Here is a 27626-nt window from a genome sequence, read left to right as displayed (position 1 = left end):
CTTTACTAAAAGTCTTTCAGATGCATCAAAATTTGACAAAGTACCCCTTGAAAACGCATAACTGTTGGCCTCCATGTTCATTGCTCAGGTTCAGTACCATTACAAACATTCACAGAACTTACAGTCTCCAAACTATCAGCATCACTCCAAACTATGACATCTTTTTTTCCTGTTGACAGCGTTATGCTGTAGCAACCAGCACAAGACAGACTTTCAACTCTAACGGAAACAGTAAACTAACACAAAACCGTCCATTTTTATTTGCCAGAAAACTCACTCCTCCATATTTAGTAGCAACTAGACAGGGTAAGCGGACTTACCCACTTTCACTTACCTGATCAGATAACGTTTGGAGACTCATTATGCAGGAAACTGTGGCCGTGTGCCCACTAGCTGTGGTTGTCTGTCCAAATATCTGAGAGACATTCTGCAAGAAAGGAAAGGAAGAGGAAGAAGAAAAAATGAGTGGGTGGTGAACAATAAAGTGGTTCTTTGCTTGGGCTGCCTTTCTTTTCCCCACAAAAATTTGCTAAAGAACTTTTCTCCGTGTGAGCCGTGGTCCTGCCTGACACTTGTTGAAAAAACGTGCTTTTACAAGTTTCAGTTTTTACCTTGTGTAATAAGGAGTATGTGCAGCTTGGCCTACTTCAGGAGTTTCATGCAGACCTTGTATTTGTGGGGAAACCCTGATCAAGCTACTGTCAGTGGCTTTAAAGAGAGATGACTGAGGCCTAATTTGTATGGTACTGTAAAAGGTTCTAAAACAACAACAAAAAAAAAAAAACTAAAATCAATCCCCGTTTGAATCCCGAAAAGACATTGCAGATTCCCAGATTTATTCTAACCCAAGGCTGGATTGCTACTGGATTAAAATCTAGAATTGGAAAGGGTCTGTTTTTCCAACCCGACCCAACAGAACATCTCAGAGAACAGTTGCACCAGTATACTTTAATCAGACAATTATAGTTTGGCTAACGTTTCAGACCACTCTCGTTTAATTCCAAAGAAGTTGACACATTTCAAGTTTTGTTCTGCTTTTATTTTCAGATTCCAGGGAAGTAAATATTCCAAATTTTAAAAATAAAGGTCTGTGAGCAAACTAGACATCTTTTAGTGATCTTGGATCAAGACTTGGCAGAACTTCTAATTTCACCTTAACTTAAAATGGGATCCATTAAGTTCCACTAAGTGTAGATATTTTTGCATTCACTTGAAAGGTTCAGGAATTTCAGCAAAGCATTTTACAAACATGGTTTCAATTTTTAATTTTCTAAAATATGAAACTGTCATTTGTCTAAGGCTTAATCTTCCATTACAAAATCTTTTCTTTTTGTGTAAGGTTTATTGTTGCATTAACAACTCTTTGTAAAGGTCCTTAGTAATGGGTGCGCGGGTAGAAAGTACTGTCTTGACTGAATTATCTCTCTTCTTGGTCAGGGGTTGGAGTCATACTTAAGCTAATGAAATGTAAGTCTAGCGCGCCAAAATATTACAAATCAAAAAGCAAATTATTATTTTTCATGAAGTCATTCTGAAGTCAGTTTTCTAAAGCCATTTTCCTTTAATAGCTTGGTATATTTCCAGTCTACACAAAGATATCACTCTTACAGTGCCAGACACTGAAACCATAGGCTGCATTTGTCATGTAAAAACACCAGCCACTGGCAGAGAATCAAAAGTAATACACAAGGAAAAGTATTATTGGCCAATTTCACAATCGCGCCAGAGACAGAAGGTAACGGGGCAGAAAACAGCAAGGAATGAAGTATGGATACGAAATTGCTATCAAATTGCCTGATTTTATTTGTCTTCAAGATCTGTATGTTGCCATCTCCAAGATGTTAGGAAACTCGCGTGTTTTCACAGCGGAACATTCGGTGCTTATTCTGTGTACTGGAGCACCCAGCTGGGTTGCAGCGATACCTGTCATCTTTTTCCAGATCGAGTATGAACACAGAGCTCCTGAGTGTCGTCTGGGTTTAAAAGAAGGTCGCCCATTCTCAGGGGTCACTGCCTGCCTGGATTTTTGCGCTCATGCTCACAGAGACTTGCACAATATGCAGAACGGGAGTACACTGGTAAGTCTGTGATGCACATAGCCTCCTTACTCCAGCACTAATTTCATGCGTTTAATTCATTATCTCCAGTCTGTTTAAATTTATACTTGCACAGCGCAGATTGCTAAAAAAAGAAACATTAAGCAGTAACTGAGCTGACTTATTATCCCCTACCCAACTTTTCATTCAAAGGAATGAGACTTAAGGTGTATTAAAGAAAGGTTTAATATAGAACTGGTAAAAGAGAAACCATGGAGACAATGGAAAGAAGGTCCCAGCAGGACTGAAATACTCATTTTAGTGTCCCTGGCACAAAATGGTTTATATTTGTCCTCTTGAAACACTTTTTTTCTAACAACTCTGGATTATATCTTCTCATAAAATAAAAATGGAAGCAAATAACTTCTTTCCAGGAGACTTTTGGACGTTGTAGATTTCATTCCTGCTTGGGATGAGTAGAAAGCCTGCAAGCCTTGCCATCCTTTGTATTGTACACGCACCCTTTCCTCTCTTCAGTTCTTATCTCTAGCATGTACAGCAGCGGTTCTGTAGAAGATACCAGACAAGCCAGCTGGTTTTCAAAGCGTATTGGATTATTTCTGTTCCCCGCCTACTATCTCTGTGACAATACAGTTCGGGTAAATTGTGAGAAGAATAATCTTCAGTTTTGAATAATCATCCTGGTTGTAATTTGAAGCAACTCCCTAGATTCACAGTGCAGCTCTTATTACGACCAAAGGGAATCTCTTTTTTATTACCAACTAAATTTTTCCTGTTGCCAGGGTCCGACTTCATTGACAAGTCACCCGCCACCAATACAATATGTATTTCTAGCCGAGCTTTCTTCCTAAAACTGGCTGATGCAATGATTTTGCTACAGAATATGTCTGTATCAGCATCTTTTTCCCCTGAGATCCTCCCAACACCTGTTTTAGCTGGAGCTAACACAATGAGCATGCTGCATGACACAACAGTGACTTCCTTAAATCTTATTATGAACATTACGGTGACTTGCTCCTTTGCAGAGTCCTGGAAGTTGCCATTGTAAGGGGGTGTGAAATACAATGGCAGTATGTTATGTTACACACTATTTCTGATAGGTAGCTAGCTAATATGTTATAGTGAAAAAATCTTCAGGTGAGTACAAAGTTCCAGGTTCCACTGTTTTAGCTCTCTGGCCACAGTACAATGGATCACACGGTTTATTTCATGTTAGGATGATCCCTAACTATACTGTTCGTTTCAGCACGAGTACGAGAAATAGATATAGATACCTTCTGTTCCTATTAACGCTGTCCAACAGAGCAATGGAAGAAATGAAATTGTGGGCTTGTTGTGATATGCATAAATTGCACAAAACCTGACAGTTTGCAAATAGCTTGCCAGATGCCAACGCCGACAGCGGCAGGGCAAGGTAAAATGCACAGGCTGGTATTTCAGATCTCTGCTTCTCAGACTGGTTTGAGAGAGTTACTCTAACACACCTTTCCGACAGGTTTGCACACTAACTAGAGAAGACAATCGTGAAATTGGCCAAACACCAGAAGACGAGCAGCTCCACGTGCTCCCGTTATACAAAGTCTCCGATGTGGATGAGTTCGGAAGCACTGAAGGCCAGGAGGAGAAGAAGAGGAATGGCAGCATCCAGGTCCTTACCTCCTTTCGCCGAAAAGTAAGGATGTTAGCAGAGCCTGTTAAGACATGTCGGCAAAGGAAGCTAGAAGCAAAGAAGGCAGCTGCTGAAAAGCTTTCCTCCCTGGAGAATGGGTCTAGCAAAGCTGAGAGAGAGAAGTCTGCTGCAGCACGCAACAAGCAAGGCAACTCCGAGGCAGCAGGTCATGCAAAGCAGCTAGCAGGTAAACACGTGAATCTGATCGGGATCTTTATCAACAGTGGGTAAGCTTCCTAGAAATCAGGGCCCTTTATAACGAGCCTCAAGAAAACCATTGTTCTCAGCCCAAGAACATTTTAAAGTAAAAGGGAGAGAGAATTCTTGAAAGTAAATGCCAATAGTGTATATGTATAAATATTGGAGCGGGAAATTGTATAAGAAATCCTTTACTGTTGGATAGTTAGCACCTGTAGAAATCTGGTGCTTTTTGCAAACTCTGCTTGCCATCCAGTGTATTGTAAAGTACCTGTAAAAGACTAATAGAGTGCTAGAAGCCATGAAAAGAAGCTTGTGATGCTGCTGCCAAAGAAAGAATGACCTACACGTCACTCACTGTCTGTCACTGTTACGGAGAACCTCCTAATTTGAGGGGATTCAAGCCTCGCTTCTTCACCACTATGTATACTTTGCTTCAAGACCAAAAGCAGAGCAGGTTTTTCCATAGTGCAGTAAGACTTTAAAACCCCACTTAACAATCCCTGGCAGTTTTCGTCAGTATTTTGAGAGTCTGAGCAAAGGAGTTCATCATGACTATATTACTGTTAGAACAACTTTCTCAGAGAGGAAGAAAGTAGTACATCCAGGGCCACACAGAAGGTCACCGAAATACCTGTGAATAGAAGTGAGCTGTCCCATGACCCAAGCTAGGGTTGTAACCATTAAACGAAGCCATTTCCCTTTAATGAATGATGGTTTTGCTCTTGTTTCTTTGGTTAATCTCACTTGTTACTGAACTGTTCTATCAGTGAATGTCACTGTTGGTTTTTTACATAAAGCTGGGGACCTTTTTCTGAGACAGTTCTATTAATATAAATGAGAAGAATTATTTATTCTTGGGGAAAAGAAGGTCACCTTGTGCATGGCTGTTTGGGAGCACTTTGATGCTCCATTTCATGGGCTGCTTAACTGATGATTCAACTCCTTGGATTTTGTGCATGTGACTCTGAACAGATTGCACTGTCCTCTTTTTCCCCGTTGCCACTAGCATCTGATCTTACTGGATACGTGCCAAAAAGGATGAGTAGCCTTAGTATCTATTCAGCTTCTTAAAGGGTGGTATTTGAGATATGAGAAAGGGAACCTCTGTTAATGTATCATATGATATACTTTTCTTAGAAATTTCATAGATATGTATCATGAAAGTCTAGAAGTGGTGTTTGTTGGATTTTTTTTTTTTAAAAAGCTTGTTTGTTGTGTGTTTGTTTGTTTGTTTTTTTTTTTCTTTTCACATCTACAGATCTTTTACGTCTTTCAGGACCGGCCACACAACAGCAGCAGCAGCAGCAACATCCACAGCGCACTCTCCCTAACAACCCTCAGTCAAATCCTATTAACTCTTACTCGGGTTCAGGTTCTGCAAATCTCTATGTAAGGTTGCCTAATCCAGCCAATGCTTATCCAAGCTCTTCATACACTTCAGATCCCTACGGAGGGTCCAATCCCATGAACCTCTACACAACCTCATCACAGCCTGCAGGGTCTTATTTGAATTCTTCCAGTCCCATGAACCCTTATTCAGGATCCCTAAGTCAAAATAACCAATATCCACCCTACCAATGCAATGGAAACATGCCTATGGACAACTGCCCCTCTTACTTGGGCTCCTACTCTTCCCAGCATCAGCACGTGGACTTGTATAGTTGCCAGAGCCAAGACCATATGTCTAAGCTAAGTCTCCCACCCATTCAAACATTATACCAGCATAGGTTTGGGAATAACCAGAGTTTTGGTCCCAAGTACTTGAATTACGGAAACCAAAATATGCAGGTAGACTCCTTCAGTAATTGCACCATTAGACCAAGTGTACACCACGCGGGGTCTTTTTCCTCTTACTCTACCCACGAGGCTGACGGCCATTTTATGGAGGTTGCTTCAAGGTTAAAATCTAATTTGAGTAATCCGAGCATGGATTATGCCTCCATGAGTAAAACCAGTGAACATCATCACGTGCAACCCCTTCCACATTTAGCACACGACTACCATTCTGCTCCAAGTATGTTTAGTGGTCCTCCTAATTCCCTGCATCTCCAAAATAAGGATAGTGAAATTATTTCACACGCAGTTAATGGTTTGTCGAACATGCTTCCAGGTCAAAACCATGATAGGACTACTCCCCAGGGTGGTTTAGATAAAACCGATGTGCTGAATCCAGAAAAAGCAGAGGATCCCGATGAAGTCTGGTCAGATAGCGAGCAGAGCTTTCTGGATCCAGAAATCGGAGGAGTGGCAGTTGCTCCATCTCATGGGTCAATTCTCATAGAGTGCGCAAAACGTGAGCTCCACGCAACGACTCCCTTAAAAAATCCCAACAGGAACCATCCCACCAGAATATCCCTTGTCTTTTACCAGCACAAGAGTATGAATGAGCCGAAACACGGTCTGGCTCTGTGGGAGGCAAAGATGGCTGAGAAGGCAAGAGAGAAAGAGGAGGAATGTGAAAAGTACGGTCCAGACTACGTGCCTCAGAAATCCTACGGCAAAAAAGCGAAGCGGGAGCCTGCTGAGCCACACGAACCCTCAGAGCCAACGTACATGCGCTTCATCAAGTCTCTTGCACAAAGGACACTGTCGGTCACCACAGACTCCACAGTAACTACATCTCCATATGCCTTTACACGGGTTACAGGGCCTTACAACCGATATATCTAACTTCACACCTTTGTTGGTTACCTCATTTGAAAAAACACCTTGTCGGTAGGGTAGTTCTTCTTTAGGTTTTGGGGAAGGCAAGGGTGAAGAAGAAAACAGTGTTTTCACAAAACTCGTCAGTGGAAAAAGCCTCAGCACACCAGCAAACAGAGGTAATCTCACGAGCGCACTTATTTTCCACTGATTTTTAAGTGGTCACAGATGGCACGTAGGAAACAAGACCAAAGCATCCTATGCAAAAGCAAAAGCAAAACATGAAAGTGTTTCACAATTTACATTTGAAAACACTGGCTCCATTACTGAAAGAGATAATCTGCAAATAGATATTTTTTTTCCTTACAGTTTTGCACATCTGTGGCCACTTTTAACGTCATCGAGTTTGCATAGTCATGCAACAGGAGCAAAAAAAAAAAAAAAAACCCTAAAAAAAACCAATCCTGTAGTATTACAACTGCAGGAATCTTAAAATAACAACATCTGGTGCTGAATCTATGATGTACTGAAATACTGGAATTATGGCTTTTTAACATGCAGTTTTTACTGTAATCTTATTAGTCTCTTGATTTTATTTAACAAAGTAGATAAGTATAAAACATAATGAATAGACAGCAAAACACTGAATTTGTTTGGATATTCTAAAACCATGGTGCTATCTAAGAGAATGGTGTCTTTATTTTAACAGTCAAACAGTTAATGCCTTTATAACAAAATGTCAATGATGTAGTCAAATGTTCTTCAACAACAGGGAGGACCTTTTCATTCATGTATGTACTGAATTTACCTGGTGTTAAAATAAGCTTACTTTTTAACATACAGGAATTACAAAGACCTCTGGATTTTGCTCATCCAGTCGAGTCCTAGAAAAGGACAATAAAATAGAGAGAGAGATATTTTTTTTTTAAATAGTGTTTCAAAAGCACTTTGTCTACCTAAGCTTGGCGACTTGAACAATGCTAAGGTACTAAGACATTAAAAAAAAAAAAGAGAAAAAAAAACGTTTACTTTGATTTTAAAATGCAAAGATAATTTTTTTAAACTAAAAAAGCTTTTAAATACTTTTGTTTTAGCCATGCATCTGCTAGTGGGCTACATATCCATTTTTAATACAGTCAGTTACGGCAAAAATGGGGCTTACTGGATATAAGGGAATACTTTAGTACACAAAACACATGTTTTTCTGGTGCTCATCTCACACAGCTATACTGTAAACTGTTTTCTACAATTATTATGACAAGTTCATTGCTCAAATATGTACAGTTTTAAGGAAAGGATTTTATATTAACCACAGGTAATAATTAGCAGCATGCGACAGACTACAACTAGTTAGCTTGGGCTTCTGCTGTTTTTAAAGATCTGTATGCTCTTCAAATATTGAATGGCAGATTGCTTTTGTGTTGATAATTATGTACATTGTGGTGTAAGTCATTTCGCGGTGCAAGTGTCCTCTTTTCCAGGAAGATCGAGCAGACCGATGCCTACACAAGATGAACGAAACAGGGTTAGTTCTGTGTGATTCCGTTGATGAAATAGAAAAAAAAAAAAAAATAGGCAGCTGGCTTGCTGTGGTGGTTTTAAATCATTAATTTCTATTAAAAAAAAAAAGCAGGAGAGTTGTATAGTAAATTAAATTGTAAACAAAACTTTTTTTAACGCAATGCTTTAGTATTTTAGTACTGTAAAAATATTAAATCTATATATATTTGGGTTTTGAGCTGAATTCACATCATGGTGCTACTCAGCCTGCTACAAATATATCATAATGTGAGCTAAAAAATACATTAAAAGGTTTGAGTGATGTTCCTACTTGTCATATACCTCAACACTAGTTTGGCAATAGGATATGGAACTGAGTGTGAAAGTTTATATATTGTATACCATCTTTTTCCCCCCAATAGCCTTTGAAAAAAAAAAAAAAAAAAACAACAAAAAAAAGCAAAACAAAAAACTCTCTCAATACTTGACATTTTAGCAAGTATAACTTGAACTTCAACTTTTTTTTTTTTTGGTTCTAAAAATTCAGGGATATTTCAGCTCATGTTCTCCTATGCCAACGTGTCACCTGTGTGTATGTAAAGCTGTTGTAGGTTAAATATATTATTCTTGGGTTTTTTTGTTTTGTTTTGTTTTTTTTTTTCAGGGATTTAATGCTTTTCTTTTGAATCCCTTCTCTAATTTTTTTCTTGTACATGTATTGATGTAACTAAAACTAATTTTGTAAATTCGTTAGCTCTTTTTATTGTAATGAAAGTGTTTAAGAGATTTAGAATGTTTTGCCTGTTTCAAACAAATAAATGACAAGAAAGTAGAATGCACTGAGCTGATTAAAGGGAAAAATGTAAGGCAGGGGTTTGGCAAGTGACTGTTTGCTAGAGTTGTTCAAGTCACTCTCTAAACAAGGCTTCTTGAATACTGTAATGAATAAAATAAAATATAAAAAGGTACAGTCTGTACAAGGGCTTCCCTAAACATGCAAACCTCCATGTCCCAGATATATCTTGTGCAATATACTGTAAGATTAAGTTTGGTCAAAAGAAATTTTATCTAACAGAATCACAACCTAACTCGAGTAAATCAAAGGAGGCCTTTGGGTTTAATGGTCAAATATTTATTATGGCAATTTTGTTTTTTAATTCTCAGTCTGTGACTTTACCCACTGCAATGAAACAAAAGTTTCGCCTTTTTTTAAAAAAAAAAAAAAAGATTAATGATGGTTATATGTCAGATTAATTAAATCCTTATAAATCTTCATCTTTCGGTGATATTTTTTTTTTCCTTAAGTCCTATATTATTCATGTAATCCATAGTAGATGTTTGGTTAATATGCCATGCACCGTCATTTGCCAAACTGCTGGCAGCCGGAGCAGGAAGCTTAGTTGGTGAATCAGTTTTGTATTGTAAATACCCGAACTGTAATTTTTGGTGTACAGAACCCTGCCTCAGTTGGAACGAATGACAAAGCAGACCTAAAATTGCTTGTATAGGATTATCAGGTTGACTATAGCCATACTTGAAGATGCTTCTGAGTGGTGTCAACTTTACTTGAATGAATTTTTCATCTTGATTGACGCACAGTGGTATAAAGTTCACTTCTAAAGCTAGTGGTTAACTTGTGTAGGAAACTTTAGCAGTTTGACACTAAGGTAATGAACTTCTGTGTGCATTTTCTATGCTTATGTTCTACTTTTTTTTTTTTTTTTTTTTTACTTTAGTTTCATTCATTTTCATGAAATGTTTGGTATGTCTATAAAAAGAATCCGAGGATGGTTATAAATACTGTAAGTATTGTAATGTAATGCAGGTTATTTGAAAGCTGTTTATTATTATATCATTCCTGATAACGCTGAGATGTGGGTGTTTTTAATAAAATTTATATTTATTTAATGCACTCTAAGTCTGTCTTGCAGAAACTTGTCTTTCCCTGTCATTCTTACCAGCTAACAACAGAGCCAGCGCAGTGAAACGTGGCCCCTAGTACCAGCCCTGGGTCAAGAGCCGCAGGACAGCGGTTGTAGGGCCGGGGGAAGCGCTAGCCTGGGGAACTTACATCTGAAACCGCGTTACGAGAAACGGAGGAAGCTGCACACTTCAGCAGCTTCGAAGCTGAATGCGTCCACTGATGTACCGGGACAACCCAAACTTTTCAATGAAGCAGACCCACACAGCCGTGCAGGTTTAGCCCGCCTCCATCTTCCCCAGCACTCAAACGAAATGCATCACTGGGGTCTGCAGATCAGGAGATCTGCATGTCCCGTTCATTCCTAGTTCTGCTCTGACTCTTGCCTCTAAGGGGCTGGGACGCGAGCTACCCAGCCCAGGCTACTGCTCCGTAAAAATCTGTGTTTACAGTGAAGTAGGGAGGCATTTTTATGGGCAGGAAGAGGGTGTAGAGCATCGCTGCTGGTTTCCTACTGGCGTTTGTGGACACAGATGAATGCGGCGTATTCACTGTTGGAATTTCCTCGCTGCTCGAGTAACAGCCGCAAATACACAGCGGCAGAGGCAGGACAAGGGGGAGTCTGGGGTATTTATCTGTACTGGTTTATGCATTTTTCAGTTGATTTCAAATTACTCTCAAACGGTGGGATGCTCCAACAGATGGTATTATTGTGTCAGGGGAGGTTTAGACTGGATATTAGGGAAACTTTCTTCACCAGAAGTGTTGTCAAGCATTGGAAGGGGCTGCCCAGGGAAGCAGTTGAGTCACCATCCCTGGGGGTGTTTAAAAGAGAGGTAGACGTGGTGCTTAGGGACGGGGCTTAGCAATAGACTCGGCAGTGCTAGGTTGACGGTTGGACCCGGTAATCTTAAAGGTCTTTTCCAACCTAAGTGATTCTACGATTAAGAAAAACCAAAATTATAGAAGCCTAAAACCTTATGTATAATCTAAATCACATGTAATCTGGAGAAAAGGGAAGCAATAAGAAAGCGTGTCTGAATCAATACCAGGACACGCATTCTTGCAGGCACCCGACGAAAGCTTGTTTTCACGTTCCCTTCTTTTAACTTCAAGGAGTATCAGGACTGAATCCTGAAATATTCTCTTCTCTGGGAAGAGACAGAAATTGCTCTTTCCACGGCTGCAAAATGTTTCTGCAACAATTGGTACTTGAAAGCTTTTCAAGCCTGCTTTAAGCCCCCGAGTTTGTTGTCAGCCCTGGTTACCCCATCCACCAACGCCACGCACCTTGGGAAAGCCCCCCTATACTCTGTACATTCATACAGCCGAGAGCCTTGGGAAAGCGGCGATTCAAAACTCAAAAAAAAAAAAAAAAAAAAAAGATCTCTAATGTTCACCGCCAGCACCCAGCGTATTTCCAGCTGGGAATGTCTTGAGGCGGGGTAGCGCGCTGCAGCAGCCAAGTGCTGCTCTTTTCCGTGCGCAGGTGCACTTTAATGCATCAGACAGCTGGAACCGACAGATGCACTCGCTGTAACAGAGGTCTCTCACCCTTTAGCCTTCCCCGGAAAAAAAAAGTCCTGCCATTAATGAACGTTCCCACCAGCCACCTTTTAACATAAGCGGCTCTCTCTTCAGTGCACTTAGATCTCACTTCAGAGGCGCTGCGAACAGCGGCACAATGCGCTCCCAGCCGAGGCCACTGGGAAGTCAAACCGTACCTGCCCACCACACTTCTCCCAAAGCACGGGCTGTCCCCAAGACAAGGGCACTTTGCTCACGTGCCCCAGGTGGCCCTGACCAAGGCACCACTTCCCATCTCCACCCAAAGCACAGGGCGCTAACCCTGATAAACTAGTTACAGCTAGGGATGCCCAGCTGAGCATCCAGCTCCCAGAGGTAGCTTCTGCCTCGCCTTTCCTCTCCTCTTACCCATCTCTTCTGTTGTTTTCTGCCTTTTCACATCTCCCATAGAGGACAAGACAGCTTTTTATGGGAAAAGCCGAAGAGCCCGTGATGCCAAGGCAAGCCAAGGTGAACAAACCCCAGGCAAAATTTAAGAGCAACAGGTGATTGTGCTCAAAGATGCAGAAAAGTATCCAGCAGGGAAGAGTGGGGAAAAGGAAAAACGCGCTTAAACAAAAGGGGATTTTGGAGAAGTAAGGCACCTTACAGGAGGCAGAGGGATTAAGAAGTGGTGGGTAATCGTTGTTTCTCCGTATGCACATTTTCACTGCTACTTTCAAATACAAATTAGGAAATACTTAAAAAACAACCTCAAATCTTTTCACCCAAGTAAAACTCAAAGCAGGAGAACAAGACCTTGGATTTAACGTGAGCCCTGTGGTTTACACCTAGCTGCAAACAGAGCTTATAGAAATGCACTTTCTCTTGCCCATCGGCTGTTCAGAAGAGCACGGCACCGTGCCTGCCCACAGGGCTGCACGGAAGGCTCTCCGTCACTTCCACACTTGTGTGACAGCATCATGCTGAACTCACTGAAGATAGCTGATAGTCCAGCAGCACAGAGATTAGAACTGGTAGATATCACCATCTCCGCAGTAAATTAATACTCTGCTATTGAACTGACACCATAACTTCCCCCCTCCCCCCCCCAAAAAACATGCATCTGCCAAGTTTCAGTTACACTCAACTACATTTATCTAATACAGACACAACTAATAATTTTAAGGCGCTCAGTAAGTGACCGTTTGGTCTCAGAGGACTGACAATTTTACCCCCACCAACCTATGAGCTGCAACAGCAGCTCTCCCTCCATCACTCTGTGCGAGACATTTAATTTTTCAACCGGGTTTATGTATTAAGAGGGTCCCTTTACTTTGTCCTGTAAATGATTTCCTAAGTTAGTTTAATTAGGGCAAATACTGTACTAGGAGAGATTCTTGCAGAATTTACAAGTCAGTCAGTCAGTCAGCTCTGTGTTTTACTTGCCTCCCCTCTAACCAGCAAAGGCAATAAGTGACGTGCGTGAAGTTTGGACAGAAGATGTTTCTGACTGACAGGAAAAAAAGAAAATATCCTTTTATTTAGAGGGAAGAAAAACCTTGCACTGGGTAAGAAAGAGAGAAAGAAGAAGGAAAAGGTCTGTTAAAGATGTACGGCTATCCTTTCTACTCGTTCCAAGGAACGTAGAAAAGCGGGGCTTGAAGCTGTGCACTTGACTTGCACGTTGCTACACGAGGCACTCCATCCCCAGACAAACACCGCGCGCTGGGGCCACCCTGCAGCATGGCGCGGTGCCGGTGGCCCCTGTCCACACAGGGGAACACACGGGAGGGATCGATCCCCAGATGCCAGGCCATGGGGAAAGGAATTACACGCTTCCTACAACGCGATATAAAAACATACCCGAGGCCTTTCGGTTTAGAAATCTCTTTATTCTTGACTTCAAAGGGCCGCCTCACTCCCAGGTTTGGAGCCTGCACCTGTTTGTTTCAGAGGTAGAGAAGAGGCCCCGCTCTTTCTCCCCCCGATCATTTTGCCATTATTTCAGTGGTTTGATTACTTACAACCTTGACATTCAGGTCTTCCTCACCTGAACAGATTCAGAGCACCATCTTACAGGATGTAAAAGGCTTAAAATACTCCAGGGCACACACAGGCGCATCACATCACACCCTCCTTCCCATTGCACATAAAAATAAATACTCCAAATCATTAGATGAAGGAATGAAGGGGAGGGGGGGAGACCCTGCTCTTCCACTTCGTTTTAACATGGAGTTTAATGCTCAGTGTAAAAACAATGCTGCCCTCTTGATTCATAACCCCAGCAGAAACCCGGCACTCGCTGCTGGAGGAGGCCACGAGAGGGTCTGCAGGTCTTTCTTCTTTTACAATCCAGCCAAGCTAATCAAGGTTAACCTGTTTCTCCCACTCAGGATTTGCTTCAACTAGCACATTAAATACTTTGCCTTCGTAGTATTTTACACAAGGAAAGCCATCCCAGGGTAAGCACGTTTCCTTCCAGTGTCATGGCAACACAGCTGTACACTCCTAAATCGCAGCAGAAAAGGCAGCCCAGTGCTTGGCAGGAGCAGCTTGGGATTGTGGTTCGGCTTCCTTTTAGCTTCCACTGCATTAGCAACTGGAACCTCATCGGATTTTCAGGCGTAATCATCTTCCTCTTATTTTTCTGCTCCTGTTGCGATTATTTGTAAAAATGACAGCACCATTATCTTCTTGTATGTAAGCCTTCATACAGACCACTTTGGTAAAGAGATTTAACTGGAGGGGATGGCTCAAAGTGCAGTCTGCTCTGAAAAGGGAGGGGGAAAGTGGCATCCTGGGGCTCCCAGTCTGCATTGCAATTATTGCCGAAGCTAACGCACCCGATTGGGGGGAAGGGGGGCATTTTTCCCCCATCTATCCCTCCCCAAACAGATGCAACAGATCTGCTCTGACTACCCCTTCTCCCCACCTGTGTCGCCCTGGCTCTGTTGACATTTGTACAGGCATAAAGCTGGTCAGATGGCAGGAATCCAGTTCTAATTAATGGGAGCAAATGGTTTGCTATAAACAGAGGAAGGGTTGGCGTGGGGGGAGGTGACAGATGTCAAGCAAGGGGAAAACATCTATTAGCTGTTCCCTCCTCCACCACCACCCCCAGCACATTTGTTCTGCACGACAGCCCTTCGGTTCAGGCCCTGCTTTAAAACATCCAGACGCGGCATATCGGATCTGTATTCGAACCTTCGCAGCACCCGCACAGCCTTTCTAAGGCAGGAGGACAGGACACTGGAAGGGACCGTATAAGGCAGAATTTTAAAGCCTCGGGCTCGCCTGCTCTGCAAGAATTTACAGTGTCCCACAGTCAGTCACCCTGGCAAACCTCCCCTCTGCCTGTCTCTCTGCTGTTAACACTCTCCCTACCGGCAGCGAGCATGCAGTTGGTCGGCGGCTGCAGTCTGCAGGCACGTATCACGGAATTTTCAGAGTTGGAAGAGACCTCTAGAGATCCTCTAGTCCAACTCCCCTGCTAAAGCAGGATTGCCTACAGCACATTACTCAGGACTGCATCCAGGTGGGTCTTGAAAATCTCCAGGGAAGGAGACTCCACAACCTCCCTGGGCAGCCTGTGCCAGTGCTCTGTCACCCGAACCGTAAAGAACTGTTTCCGTGTATTTGAACGGAACTTCCTGTGTTCTAACTTGTGCCCATTGCCCCTCGTCCTGTCACTGGGAACCATTGAAAAGAGCCTGGCTCCATCCTCCTTCAGCCCACCCTTTAGATACTTGTACGCCATAATAAGGTCTCCCCTCAGCCTTCTCTTCTCCAGGCTAAAGAGTCCCAGCTCTCTCAGCCTTTCCTCATAAGGCAGATGCTCCAAGCCCTTAATCATCTTAGTTGCTCTTCACTGGACTCGCTCCAGCAGTTCCCTGTCCCTCTTGAACTGGGGAGCCCAAAATTGGACACAGTATTCCAGTTGTGGCCTCACCAGTGCCAAGTAGAGGGGGAGAATGACCTCCCTCGACCTACTGGCCACAGTATCATCTCGGCTCTTCAGATGAAGACAACTGCGCATCAGCCCCAGAGCACTCCAACGTCCCCAGCACAGGATGCAAACAAGAGGAGCCTATTTCCAGCCGGCCCCGGGCTCCCACGGCACCCTTAGGTGAGCTGCGGAAACCCCTCGGCCAAGCTGCTCCAGGGAAGACGGGGACCAAGGCCACGGCACACCACACACGCCTCACAGAGGACACCCCCGGCTCCCCCTCTCCAAAACCCCAGGCAACAAACACCAGCCGATTTAACCAGCAGCACAGAGGAAACAATCTATATCAAGACAGTGACACTGTGAGGAGGTGCCGGGTGGTACCAGCCCAAACCAAAGCGGTACGAGGAGGAGAAGGGGGTCTGATGGGTCCCACAGCACTCAAGTTGCCGGGTGCAAATCCCAGACGCGTAAGGTGACGAGACAAAGGTGAGCCTCTCCCATAGGACTACCAAGAGGATGTATGAGATGTGCTATCTGGGTAACTTTCCCGGCAGCAACACACTGGCATTTTGCAGGCGGATTTGCGACGCGGGATTCCTAGCCCCCGCGCAGGCAGAGGCACAGTTTCCAGGCTAAATCAAATTGAAAACCAGATGTGCCTTTGTCAAGGAAACCAGGTCAAGTGTAGCCATGAGGTTTCAGAGCTCCTGCAGCTGTCCTTGTTACGTGAAGAAACCAGTGCTGCCGCCGCCTCCTCCTCCTCCACCACGCTCACTACTGCAGCACAGCCGCAGCTGCTTCCTCGGGAAAGGCAGGCAAGAAGCTTACTTACGCATACTTAGACACACACCCCCCCAAAAAAAAAAAACACCCCAAGTTTTAAGTGCAAGAAGACGACTTCACAAAGCCTGAAGAGGACCTCACAAGTTTCTGCGAATCCAACAAGTATTCCTACGTGCTCTCTACGTGCATTTGCTATAGAACTACTCAGAGACACAGGTAAGCGTACGTGTAGTCGGGCATAGCTGGCGTTAGACTAGCCGGGAATGTTAGCAGCCGTTTTCTTCCTCTTCCTAAGAAAGCGGTTTGCTGCCAGTTGACAGTCACCAGTTACACATGGCTGTTAAATTTCTCTGTAGGCAGATCTCCACAGCGTAATTTATGGACTGCTGCTCTAGGAAAGACACTGCCCTCTTTCGGGGGGCGCGTTATGCTTGTGTGATAAAAAACACACCAAAGAGATTTGCTGCATATTTGATCATAGAATTGTCTAGGTCAGAAGGGACCTTGAAGATCGAGTCAAACCATCAACCTCACACCACCAAAACCACCACTAAACCATGTCCCTAAGCACCACATCTACACATCTTTTAAATACCTCCAGGGATGGCGATTCCACCACTTCCCTGGGCAGCCTGTTCCAATGCTTGATAACCCTTTTGGTGAATAAGTTTTTCCTAGTATCCATCCTAAACCTACCCTGGTGCAACTCGAGGCTGTTTCTTCTTGTCCTATCATTTGTGACTGGGGACAAGAGACCAACACCCACCTCTTCACAACCTCCTTTCAGGTAGTTGTAGAGAGCAAGAAGGTCTCCCCTCAGCCTCCTTTTCTCCAGTTCCCTCAGCCGCTCCTCATAAGACTTGTTCTCTAGACCCCTCACCAGCTTCATTGCCCTTCTTTGGACACCCTCCAGCACCTCAATGTCTTTCTTGTAGTGGGGGGCCCAAAACTGAACACAGTATTTGAGGTGTGGCCTCACCAGCGCTGAGTACAAGGGGACAATCACTTCCCTAGTCCTGCTCACCACACTATTCCTGATACAGGCCAGGATGCTGTTGGCCTTCTTGGCCAATTTTCACCCCATCAATAAAGGATGGAGATTACCCTTAGCCCTCCTTTTATTGCTAATATATTTATAGAAACTTTTTTTTTTTTTTAAATTGTCCTTAACATCGGAAGCCAGGTTAAGTTCTAGATGGGCTTTGGCCCTTCTAATTTGCTCTCAACATCTTTATAGTCCTCATGAGTGGCCTGCCCTTTCTTCCAAAGGCCATAAATTCTCCTTTTCTTCCCCCCCAGAGCTGCAACCATAACTCTCTGTTCAGCCAGGCCAATGTTTTTCCCCGACAGCTCATCTTTCAGCACAAGGGGATGGCTTGCTCCTGCACCTTTAAGATTTCCCTCTTGAATAATGTCCAGCCTTCCTGGACTCCTTTGCCCTTCAGGACTGCCTCCCAAGGGACTCTGTCAACCAGGCTCCTGAAAAGACTAAAGTCCACCCTCCAAAAGTCCCAGGTGGCTGTTCTGCTGACCCCCCTCCTTGCTTCTCCAAGAATTGAAAACTCTATCATTTCATGATTTCTATGCCCAAGATGACCTCCAACCAGCACATTCCCCACAAGTCCTTCTCTGTTTACAAACAACAGTTCCAGCAGGGCACCTTCCCTAGTTGGGTCCCTCACCAGCTGTGTCAGGAAGTTATCCACACACTCCAGGAACTTCCTAGACTGTTCCTTCTCTGCTGTATTGTATTCCCAGCAGATACCTGGTAGGCTGAAGTCCCCCCTGAAGACAAGGGCTAGTGATCATGAGACTTCTCCCAGCTGCTTATAGAATATTTCATCTGCCTCTTCATCCTGGTTGGGTGGTCTCCCACAGCGATATCTGCTTTGTTGGCACTCCCCCCTAATTCTTACCCATAAGCACTCAACCCTATTGTCATCATCATTAAGTTCTAGACACTCATAATGCTCCCTAACATACAGGGCCACCCCAATGCCTCTCCTTCCTTGCCTATCCCTTCTGAAGGGTTTATAGTCATCCATCGCAGCACTCCAGTCATGCAAGTCATACCACCACCTTTCCATGATGGCGACTACATCACAGTTTTCTGGCTGCACAATGGCTTCCAGCTCTTCCCTTTTGTTGCCCATGCTGCGTGCGTTAGTGTAGAAGCACTTCAGTTGGGCTATTGGTCCTGCCATTTTTTGCTGGGAGAAGCCCTAATTCCTACCTGACCATTCCCGGATGCAGCCATAGTTCCTAACCCATCAATGACCCTCACATCTCTGCTGCTGCATGGGTGTCCATCCCCTACCTTCACCGAGTCAGCAGACTGAGGGACCTCACTAGCCCCGATATCTGCCTTTAGAGCACAGACTAAGCAGTGAGCAGACACCGTTTGATCCGTGGAGGGCCCTGCTGCTAGTGAGTATTCCCAAACAGCTCCCGGTAAAGAGCAAACAAAGTTCTTGCTTGTTCAGTTAACTCCGATCAATCAATTACAGTTAAGAAGAGAGATTGTATGTTACACGTGACCTCTCACCACAGAGGCTGGAAAGACACCTCTTGCCTTCCGCGCATGCAAGCATTTTTCAAAAATGAGGCTGGGCTCCCGTTAGGAAGCACGGTCAACATTTTTAAACGACCGCCAGAAGAGATTCGAGCCTCCAGTGCAGGGGAAAGAGCAAAAGCATTACTCTAAGACATGGCCCTCCTCAAGGAAGGGGATTCCTCCTGCCACTCAACCCAAATTATTATAATGTATTTGCTGGGCCAGAGGGAGAGAACTATGCCTAAGGGGAAGTGCGACTTTGTAGTAAGGCAGCGGAGAGCTCTGCTGCCTGTTCTCATTTCTGCTTATGACTGTGACGTTAATATTAAACGGCACATTAAAAGACAGTGCTCAGAGACGGCACTTGACCCTTGCCTTCCTCTTCACAGGCAAGCACCTTCCCCAGTAGGCTCTCTCCTTCCCCAGCTATGCTTTAAAAGTGGCCAAAATAGAGGCACGATGCTTGTTGGGAGCTCGGTTCCCCTGAGCAATGAGTCCGCTTTGATCAGAACTTAGACAGAGGAACACTTTGTTTTGGGGTCAGGTCACGCTTCCCTATGAGCTATGCTGTGGGACTCCCATTCTGAGCAGTCCTGTGCAAGTATGAAAGCAAAATCCAGCTGTTCATAGATGTAAGGAAGATGCATCATGGGTAAGTAGTAACTGAACAGGGAATATACGGACCGCAGATACGGATTTCAGCCTCTAAACTCCGCTTAGAACCTGCTTTAGGTACCCGAGCCCCTAAACTGAGTTTCTTGGTCACAGTTCCCTTTGCAAAAGTGTCTGCTCCAAACCACACAGGAATGTTATAATAATAAATACATTAACAATTCAAGTGTTCAGATGCTATGGTAACAGCACCTCAATTACGTATCCTTGAACTGGGAGAGCTCAACTGCTTTTTTTTTTTTTCTGTTTATGTTAACTTTCTTCTTTTCTGCTTTAAACTTCCACCCCTTACGAGATAAGCCCTACTTTGCCTTAAAAATACCTCTCCTTTATAGAAATGTTCCATTGTCAATCTGCAGTTTATAAAAAAAAAAAAAAGGGGTGGGGGGGGCGGTGAGCGAGAAAGAATGAAAGAGAAGGCTTTCTATAAAATCTTCCAGTTCATCTAGCCCATCTCAGAGCAGGTATAGACAAGAATAGCTGCTCAGCGTGCGTGGAAAATTGTTTTACTAAATGTGGAAGGAAAAGCATTGATTCAATCTCATGGACACGAGAAGTCAAAATTGCACATAGTTGCCATTAGTGCTCTTGCTGCTGTGAAATCTGAAAGGAGGGGAACGGCCACTCGTTCGGAGGCCAACATAAAGGCAATGAAGGAAGCCAAAATTACTCTTCTGAATTTCCTCTCACTGCTGCTATAATTGGGCACCCCAAGGTATTCTCTTCTCAGCCACAATGGTGAGCAGTCAAACCCGTCACTGCATACATAGTAGGTAGCACAGAATTGACAGCCAGGGCAACTTTTCCATTGATTTTTCATAATATGATCAATAGAATATTTCATTAGGATCCATAAAATCCTATTTGCATCATCAAGAGATGGGAAAGATGCTGTCATGTCGGGGGGCGGGGGACGACGACGGGACACAAAGCCCCCAGAGATGCTGATCTGCTGACGGCTTTTTTCCAGTAAAAATCCATACAAGATGATTTCTTTTCTGATTCTAATCATAGCACATCAAGTACTGGCTAGCTGCAAGGGAAAAAACCCACTGGTCAGAATCAGCTTTCAGCTAGAGAACTGCCACGCAATTCAGCAACGATGCTTCCAGTTGTCTTGGAGAGCAGGTTCAACGGAAAAGGACCACCTTTCAGCGTTACAGGCACGCTGCACTGCCTTGTTGGGAAACAACTTGTTCGGAAGAACTGCACAAAACGCTAAACAAAACAGCCCATCGCGCAAAACTTTTCCAAGCCGTCTTCAGCAAACCACCCCAAATGTAAAGGTGAGAAGCGCATCTTACCGCTGGTTTATAGCTCTGCAGGCAGAAGGGCCCTATCCCAACTCATCAGCAGCGATCTCTAAATAGCTGCTGGGGATCACAAACGGCCCCGGGGCAAAGGGTATTTTCTACTCAAATGCGCTCTCTAGTCCAATCAGGGGTAAGGTAATCAGAGGCGAAGATACTTACATTTTCTTCCTCTAGCTTAATTTCATACATACAGAAAGCAAAGCCCCCACTTTGCCTCCCCACCCCCACTCTTATCGCTACGGTTTAAGGGAAAGAACGAGGCAACGTCTTGAAGTCTATAGAAAGTGCATGGCCAAATACGCTACAAGCTCTTGGAGCCTTCCAAGGTTTTGAGAGTGCACAGCTTGAAACCTTTTAAAGCCCCCTGATTATTGGAATATAGGCAGGTACTCCAGCTTCTTCTTAACATCTCACATTAACCACCCAACACTCGGCGAGCCACTTTGAAAGGTATTTGAGTGCAGACCAACTGTAGATCAGACTACATAAACATCTATTTCCATACTTAAGACAGCTTTTTTTTTTTCCCCCCTCCTTCCTCCAATTACAGATTTACAAAGGTAGATCTTGTTTATGTGATTTTTTTGATTGCTAACGAAATAGTCTATGGCACACCGCAGAACCTGGGGGGCGGTTTATGAAATGCATGGCTTTCTCGGAGCCTTGCTTACAAGGCTGCGCTCAGACTGCGTGAGCTACTTAAGACAGTGCTGCCCTGACCCTCTCACCCTTTCGAGATGCACGAAACCCTCACAACAGCTTAGTTCTCCAAAGGTCCTTCCCAAAAGGCAATTCATAAAGTCTTAAAGCACTAAGATTACACTGGATATAGGACTTCTGGGAAAGTTCAAGGCAAGACAATGCAGCCATTCTGCAGAGTACTACAGAAAAACTGTGAAGGTGGGAGAAATTACACAAAAGTGAGTGAACTGCGCTCACCCTTGCCCATTTGTCAGCTTTTGCAGAACTCCAGCCAGGCTCAACACAGTTTTTAACTCCAAGATGCACACAAGCTATACCGAGCAAGAAGCACCATCTTGTAACGGCTACCAACCAAAGCAAGACACGGCCTGAGGATTTCTGAGTGTATCATACGTGACAGAGGAAAGACTGGCTTGAGAGAGAGAAAGAGGAGAAATCTCTGTCTCGTTCAATTTCCTCCTTAAAAGAAAGGAAAGAAAAAACAGAAATAGTGAAAATCAGCATAATCCTGGCATAATACAGAAGTGGGGAGGAGAGGAAGGACAGCCTGAGGACAGAGACTGCAACACTTCCTTGCTGTGGATGCGATTTTACAGTTGCCTGTTGCAATGCCGCAGGAAGTGAAGCCGAGACAAGGAGGATCATTTACACAGCGAAGGTAAACTACTGAGTGTCCAGTTTCTCATTTAGAACATAGGCCTCCATCCGATACGTTCCACAAGCTGGGACCCGAATGCAAACCGTGACCAGACAATACTGCCTACAGAGCGCACCCCTGGGAACGGAGCACGAGGAGGTCGGCTGTAAAGCGAATCCACAGGAACAGCGGAGAAATCGATCTGGGCAGCCAGAACACAGTTTTCAGAGCTGCCACCACGTCCGGCGTGGGAGTACCAAGATGTCAATAATGACTGCAAAAAGTCTCAATGCTCTTTGGGGCCACAGGATTTTTGCAGTTTCCAAATTCCTCCAGGAATTATGAAGATTTGCTTCTGTGCATCCATTTTTCAGGTGCTAAAGGGGTCTCTTTCCTCAAAGTTAAAAACAGAATTTAGTCAGCACCATTACCTGGGCTGGCCCAGACTTTCCTGCATCAGTAACAAGATCTCTTCTCTCTACCAAGAAATCGTGCTCTCCTCATCCCTCAAAAGTCTCAGCACTTTAAACCTCACCATACACCCCCTGGAGCCGTAATACCTTTCCAGAGCTCTCCACTCTTCTACGAAGCTCACCACCCTGACTGACCCAACAGCATTAGCTGGCAAAGAAATTGGGGGGGGTGAGAACATTATGAGAATTATCAGGTGACCCCTATGATTATGTTATTTCTGTTCACAGCAGATTATTTTAGTGAATTGTTTTGAAATCTCACTCTGTATGCTTGTCCACTGCCCTCCGTCAGTCCAGAAATAAAAAATCTGCTTATGCTTTCATGACATTTTCCTGCCATGGGGCTTTATTACTATGACCACATATACTAACTCCAGAAAATGAACAGAAAAACTTCTGCCATCGACAGGAGCTCACACATGACTCCGGAAGGGAACGTCCTACCAGGTTCTGCAGCCACTGAAACGCAGCTCTTGGTGCTTGTGACTCAAAGCGTTTCCAGAAGATCAGAAATCATACTTAGAGTCTCTCTTGATTCCCCTACACTCTGTCTTTTATTTTTTCCTTTTAAAATCCTCTCTACCTCCCTTCATAGCAACTCAATAACCAGTTTACCTACCTATAGAAGCCAACATTATTATTAGCTGTAACCAGTAAGGAAATTAATAAAGGCTTTTCTCACAGAGTGGCAAGGAATAGGATCTAAACTGGGATGCTATGTAGAAGTCAAAATCTTTTGATACGCATTTTGACCCATTCATTTTAAGAGAAGCACAAAAATATGAACATTAAAGCCCCTCACTTCGGATACTTTGAAAGGACAGTCAATGAACAACAAATCAATCTAATCACTTCAAGCAGTCTCACATGGGAGCCACACCCGAACTGTGGGGTTTTACATTTGATTTTAAGGCACACTGAAAGTGAGAAATGAAAAATTGAGTTGGGGATGACTAATTCCCTTAGGCTGGAAGATAGCACGACGACTGGATCACTAATGAAAAAAGTTATATTCGGAAAGTCTAGAAAAAAAGCAATACACTTTAACATAACAAGGAAACAGGAGGTAAGGAAACCTCAGGAGTGAATGTCGGCACTTCCACACACATTAGAAGAAAGTCAGTCTCACTCTTTTTCAGTATCCTTCACAAGAAGGACGCACATACACTTCTGTAACCAAAACAGACATCTTGTAAGACACCCCGTCTCATTCTGGATACGGTCAACATGCAAGTTTATTTGTTTGGTTGGTAAACTGTCAGTATGTTGTCTAAACAGGTTAAGATCACCTAGTTCCTCCACCTGCTCTGTGCCAGCCTTGTTTGTCCCCAGTGAAACGTGGACCTATTCAACCATTGCTAATTAGCACTCTCTAGCCTCCACCCAGCACAACTGGGAGCTGTGTCTTAGCTTGAATAGCTGCACTTCTAACACACTGTGCTCCTTATCAGCTGAAGGGAGAGGTTTCACGCTGCAAAGTAAATGCTTGCAAGCTCCACAGGAAGAAAGCGTAAGCTATGATTTCTTGCTGTAATGCACAGAACGCATTAGCAACGTAAGTAAACAGAGGTCAGTAACAGCCAGTTAATAAACCTGTTCACGCTTAGCTGGAACTCAGCCTCTTAAAATTAGTAAAAATCTAGCTGAAGCCTGAAAGGTTTCCAGATGCAGGCGGTTTCTCCTTTGCTTACTATTTCAGATTTCTCATCGGTAACCCAGGATTAAATGGCATCATTCCTCTTGACAAGAGGTTTTACCGGTTTTCTTGGGCCCCAAGACACTAACCTAGTTCAGACTTACAAGCTCTCGTGCTCAACCACATATTTATTTCCAAAATGTGTTAATTATTACACCGTTCTATCAATGCCGTATGAAAAATTCAGACGATCATTAGCTATAAGAGCGTTTAGTCACAGCCTGAAAGTGGTTCAACGCAGGAGCAGACTCTTCCATATGTCGCAAAACTCCTTTTCTGTTTCCACCAATAGCACTCACAAGCCTTTCACTTTCTCACGGCATATCACAAGAGCCTTAACCACAGCCTCACATTCATTCCTCTGCCACATCACACCATAATGCATGACACACCCCACATCATGGCTCGTCTTTGGTGTTGCTTACGGAACACCTCCAGGCACGGAGCCAGGGACAGAGGATTACAGACACCCTGCCCTCTCCCAGGTTATCTTATCACACGTGGATCACAGAAAGAACATGGGTAGTTACACCACAGCACGCAGAAGCACAACCCAAAGTGCTTTTGCCATTTATAACTTGGATTATTTTTTTCATTGAGTGAATTAAGTTTGGTTTTGGTTTTTTTTTTTTTTGGGGGGGGGGGGGGGGTGGGGGTGGGGGTGAAGTTATATAGTGAAGACAGGCAAACAAAAAAAAAAAAAATCCAACTACTCCCTGTCGGTTGCCAGGTACTCTATTACACAAAGTATTTTCATACGTTTCAGTGATTTCTTTCCTGGCAGGGCTGATGGCTAACAGCAAGAAATTTAGGCCAAAGAGGGACTCGAGCAGCTCCACAGGTAGCGTTACAGGCTCTAACTGATCACCAGGCCTCGAGTGGAACTTGGGACTGTGTCAACACAACCGCTGAGCTTACCCAAAGCCCAGGGACAATCAGGTACCTCAAGAGGAGATGCAGGGGCAGACAAGTAGCACAGCCCAGGATCCCTGGCAGAAGCTCCTACAGCCCGTCCGGGGCCTTCGAGGGTTTATTAAGAAGCAGCGTCACTGGTTCACGATGCATATCTTCTGATTAAAAGTAAGCACCTCTAGTCCTGCTCTTGGAGCAGGAATAATTTCTTTCAGACCACAACTAGTTCGGCATTTAGCTGGGATGTGGTAGATTAGGCCTTAAGACACCTCTCTTTCTGGAAGGGATCCAAATTTATAATTTAGTTCCCAAGAACACATCCTAACACTTAAGCTAACAGTATCCCAGAGCCTGAGCTGTCTCCTCTTTTCCAAGGGCTGCTCATGCATTTATTGTCATACGGAGAAGAGCCTGAAACACTAGAGCCTCCCTCTCCACTTCAGATACAGGCACTCAGACCTCAAGATTAACTCAGAAGGATGGATGAAGGCTGCTCCCACTGAACAACAACCCATTCCCACCTCACCAGAGAACGCCATCGCGAGGCACGAGGTGGGGATTCCAAGTCCTAAGCCCAAGGAAGAAATTACACTTGCTGCACCCTCACAATTACCTACTACCATCATCTCCTTTTTCCTTCTATTGAGCTTTGCATCTCAGCCCTACTGGCAAGTGCCGAGGTACAGCTGCCATTTTATGAAGAGAATTGCACTTCCATAGTACCACAGCGATGATATCTGAGATGGCTGCAAAGAACAACACTCCTATTAAATCCTGTCAGTCCAGTCGCACTACAAGGAAAAGCAACGCATACTCTGAGATACGAACACAGTGGGAAGGGTAAGAGGCAACAAAAAGACAGCTGCTAGTGCTCTCCACCACACGCTTAAACTCCTGCAAGTTTGAGCTTCAAGATTTCCCATAGATTAGTTTGGGTTGGAAGGGACCTTTAAAAGCCATCTAGTCCACCCCCCCCGGCAATGAGCGGGGACATCTTCAACTCGATCAGGGTGCTCCGTCCAACCTGACCTGGAATGTTTCCAGGGATGGGGCATCTACCACCTCTCTGGGCCACCTGTGCCAGTGTTTCACCACCCTCACTGTAAAAAATTTCTTCCTTATATCTAATCTGAATCCACCCTCTTTTAATTTAAAGCCATTACCCTTTATCCTATTGCTACAGGCCCTGCTAAAAAGTTTGTCCCCGTCTTTCCTACAGGCCAGTTAAGCTGCTCAGTACTTTCCAGACACACCAGTAGTTTAGCCACGTCCTTTTTAAAGCGAGCCTTAACTTTAACTAAGTTGATTTGACATCACAGGAACAGAGCATCACATTCAAAAAACATTGAAGCTTCATGAAAAACCAAAGGTACTAAACTGAACTCACCTTCGCAACTTGCTTCCCCTGAAGGCTGCTAAGATCTACCTCGAAAAGCCACCGCCACCTTCTCCCTTCCTTTAGCTTTTGTTTTGTAAGCTCCCTGCAGAGGCAGCTGGCCTGTGCAGGTCACCCTGGGAAGGGGATCCCTACCCGCACCTGTGAGAGCAGCCCCCAGCCCACTGCTGAATTAGTCCCCATCACACCCACTCCGCGCAGCTGCAACCGCTCTCAACCAGCCCAAGTCAACAGAGAGCAGGTGAGCACGTTACTAAAAAGCTGTAGTATGGCGTCAAAACCAGAGCGGTTTCATTTGGATGCTTTCCTCCTCAACGCTGCCTGTGATTTCCACCTATGAACTGAAATATTGTGCCCTTAAATGATTCTGTCTCATAGGCGTGACAATTTATCTTAAACAAACAAACAAACAAAAGTGGAAATGACAGAACCTGCTTTTTGCATTCCTCGCAGTTAATTGGATTTAACTGGGTGGGGAGGAAGGGAACTCTCTCTCTCCGCTGGTTTGGTTACTCTCTGCGTAATGCGGTAATTCAGCTTTTCCCTGACACTATGGAACCCGGCCATCCCTTGCTCAACAGCAAACTCCCATTCCCGCAGTCCAGGCAGTTTCTGTGGCTCCACAGCAGACTGTCTGAGACTTCTGTCTAGGGCACAGATGCATAATTATACTAATTATGAGAGAGAAAAGATAATAGATACAGAAGTTCTTTTCCCTAATCAGCTCTAGGTCAAAGCTTTACCTACAGCTAACAAGGAAATAATCTATTAATGAGCCCACATCAGGAACCAGCGCAGTCACGGCAGTGCAAACACAGAAAGCCATAATTTGCAACAAATGGGTTAGAGCTACATTAAAAAGAAAAGGCAGAGTCTTGGGCTTATTTAACTAAAGACATTATTAACTTGAAACTACAATTGCCTCAGTGCTTGGTCTTAGCTTAGAAAGAAAGAAGGCATCCATCCAAAACCATGAACGCAATAGGCTGAAATTTCAGAGTTCAGGGCTACCGGAGTCAATGCTGGAAGTCCAGAACAA

General features: G+C 44.1%; 1 protein-coding gene across 1 annotated transcript in view; it reads left to right on the top strand.

Moving 5' to 3' along the window:
• Positions 1 to 9982, top strand: part of TET2 (tet methylcytosine dioxygenase 2) — a 74195-nt gene extending 64213 nt beyond the window's left edge. Inside the window, exons 8-10 of the mRNA XM_082483155.1 lie at positions 1941 to 2078; positions 3553 to 3913; positions 5186 to 9982. Of these exons, the coding sequence (XP_082339281.1) occupies positions 1941 to 2078; positions 3553 to 3913; positions 5186 to 6597 (1911 nt within the window). The 3' untranslated portion in view covers positions 6598 to 9982. The remainder of the gene's footprint in view (positions 1 to 1940; positions 2079 to 3552; positions 3914 to 5185) is intronic.
• Positions 9983 to 27626: the final 17644 nt, after the last annotated feature.

Source organism: Vanellus vanellus (genome assembly GCF_965231255.1).
Source record: "Vanellus vanellus genome assembly, chromosome: 4".
In the NCBI taxonomy this organism is placed as follows: Eukaryota; Metazoa; Chordata; class Aves; order Charadriiformes; family Charadriidae; genus Vanellus; species Vanellus vanellus.
The sequence above is the reverse complement of the archived record's forward strand: the minus strand, read 5'-3'. Positions and strand labels throughout refer to the sequence as shown.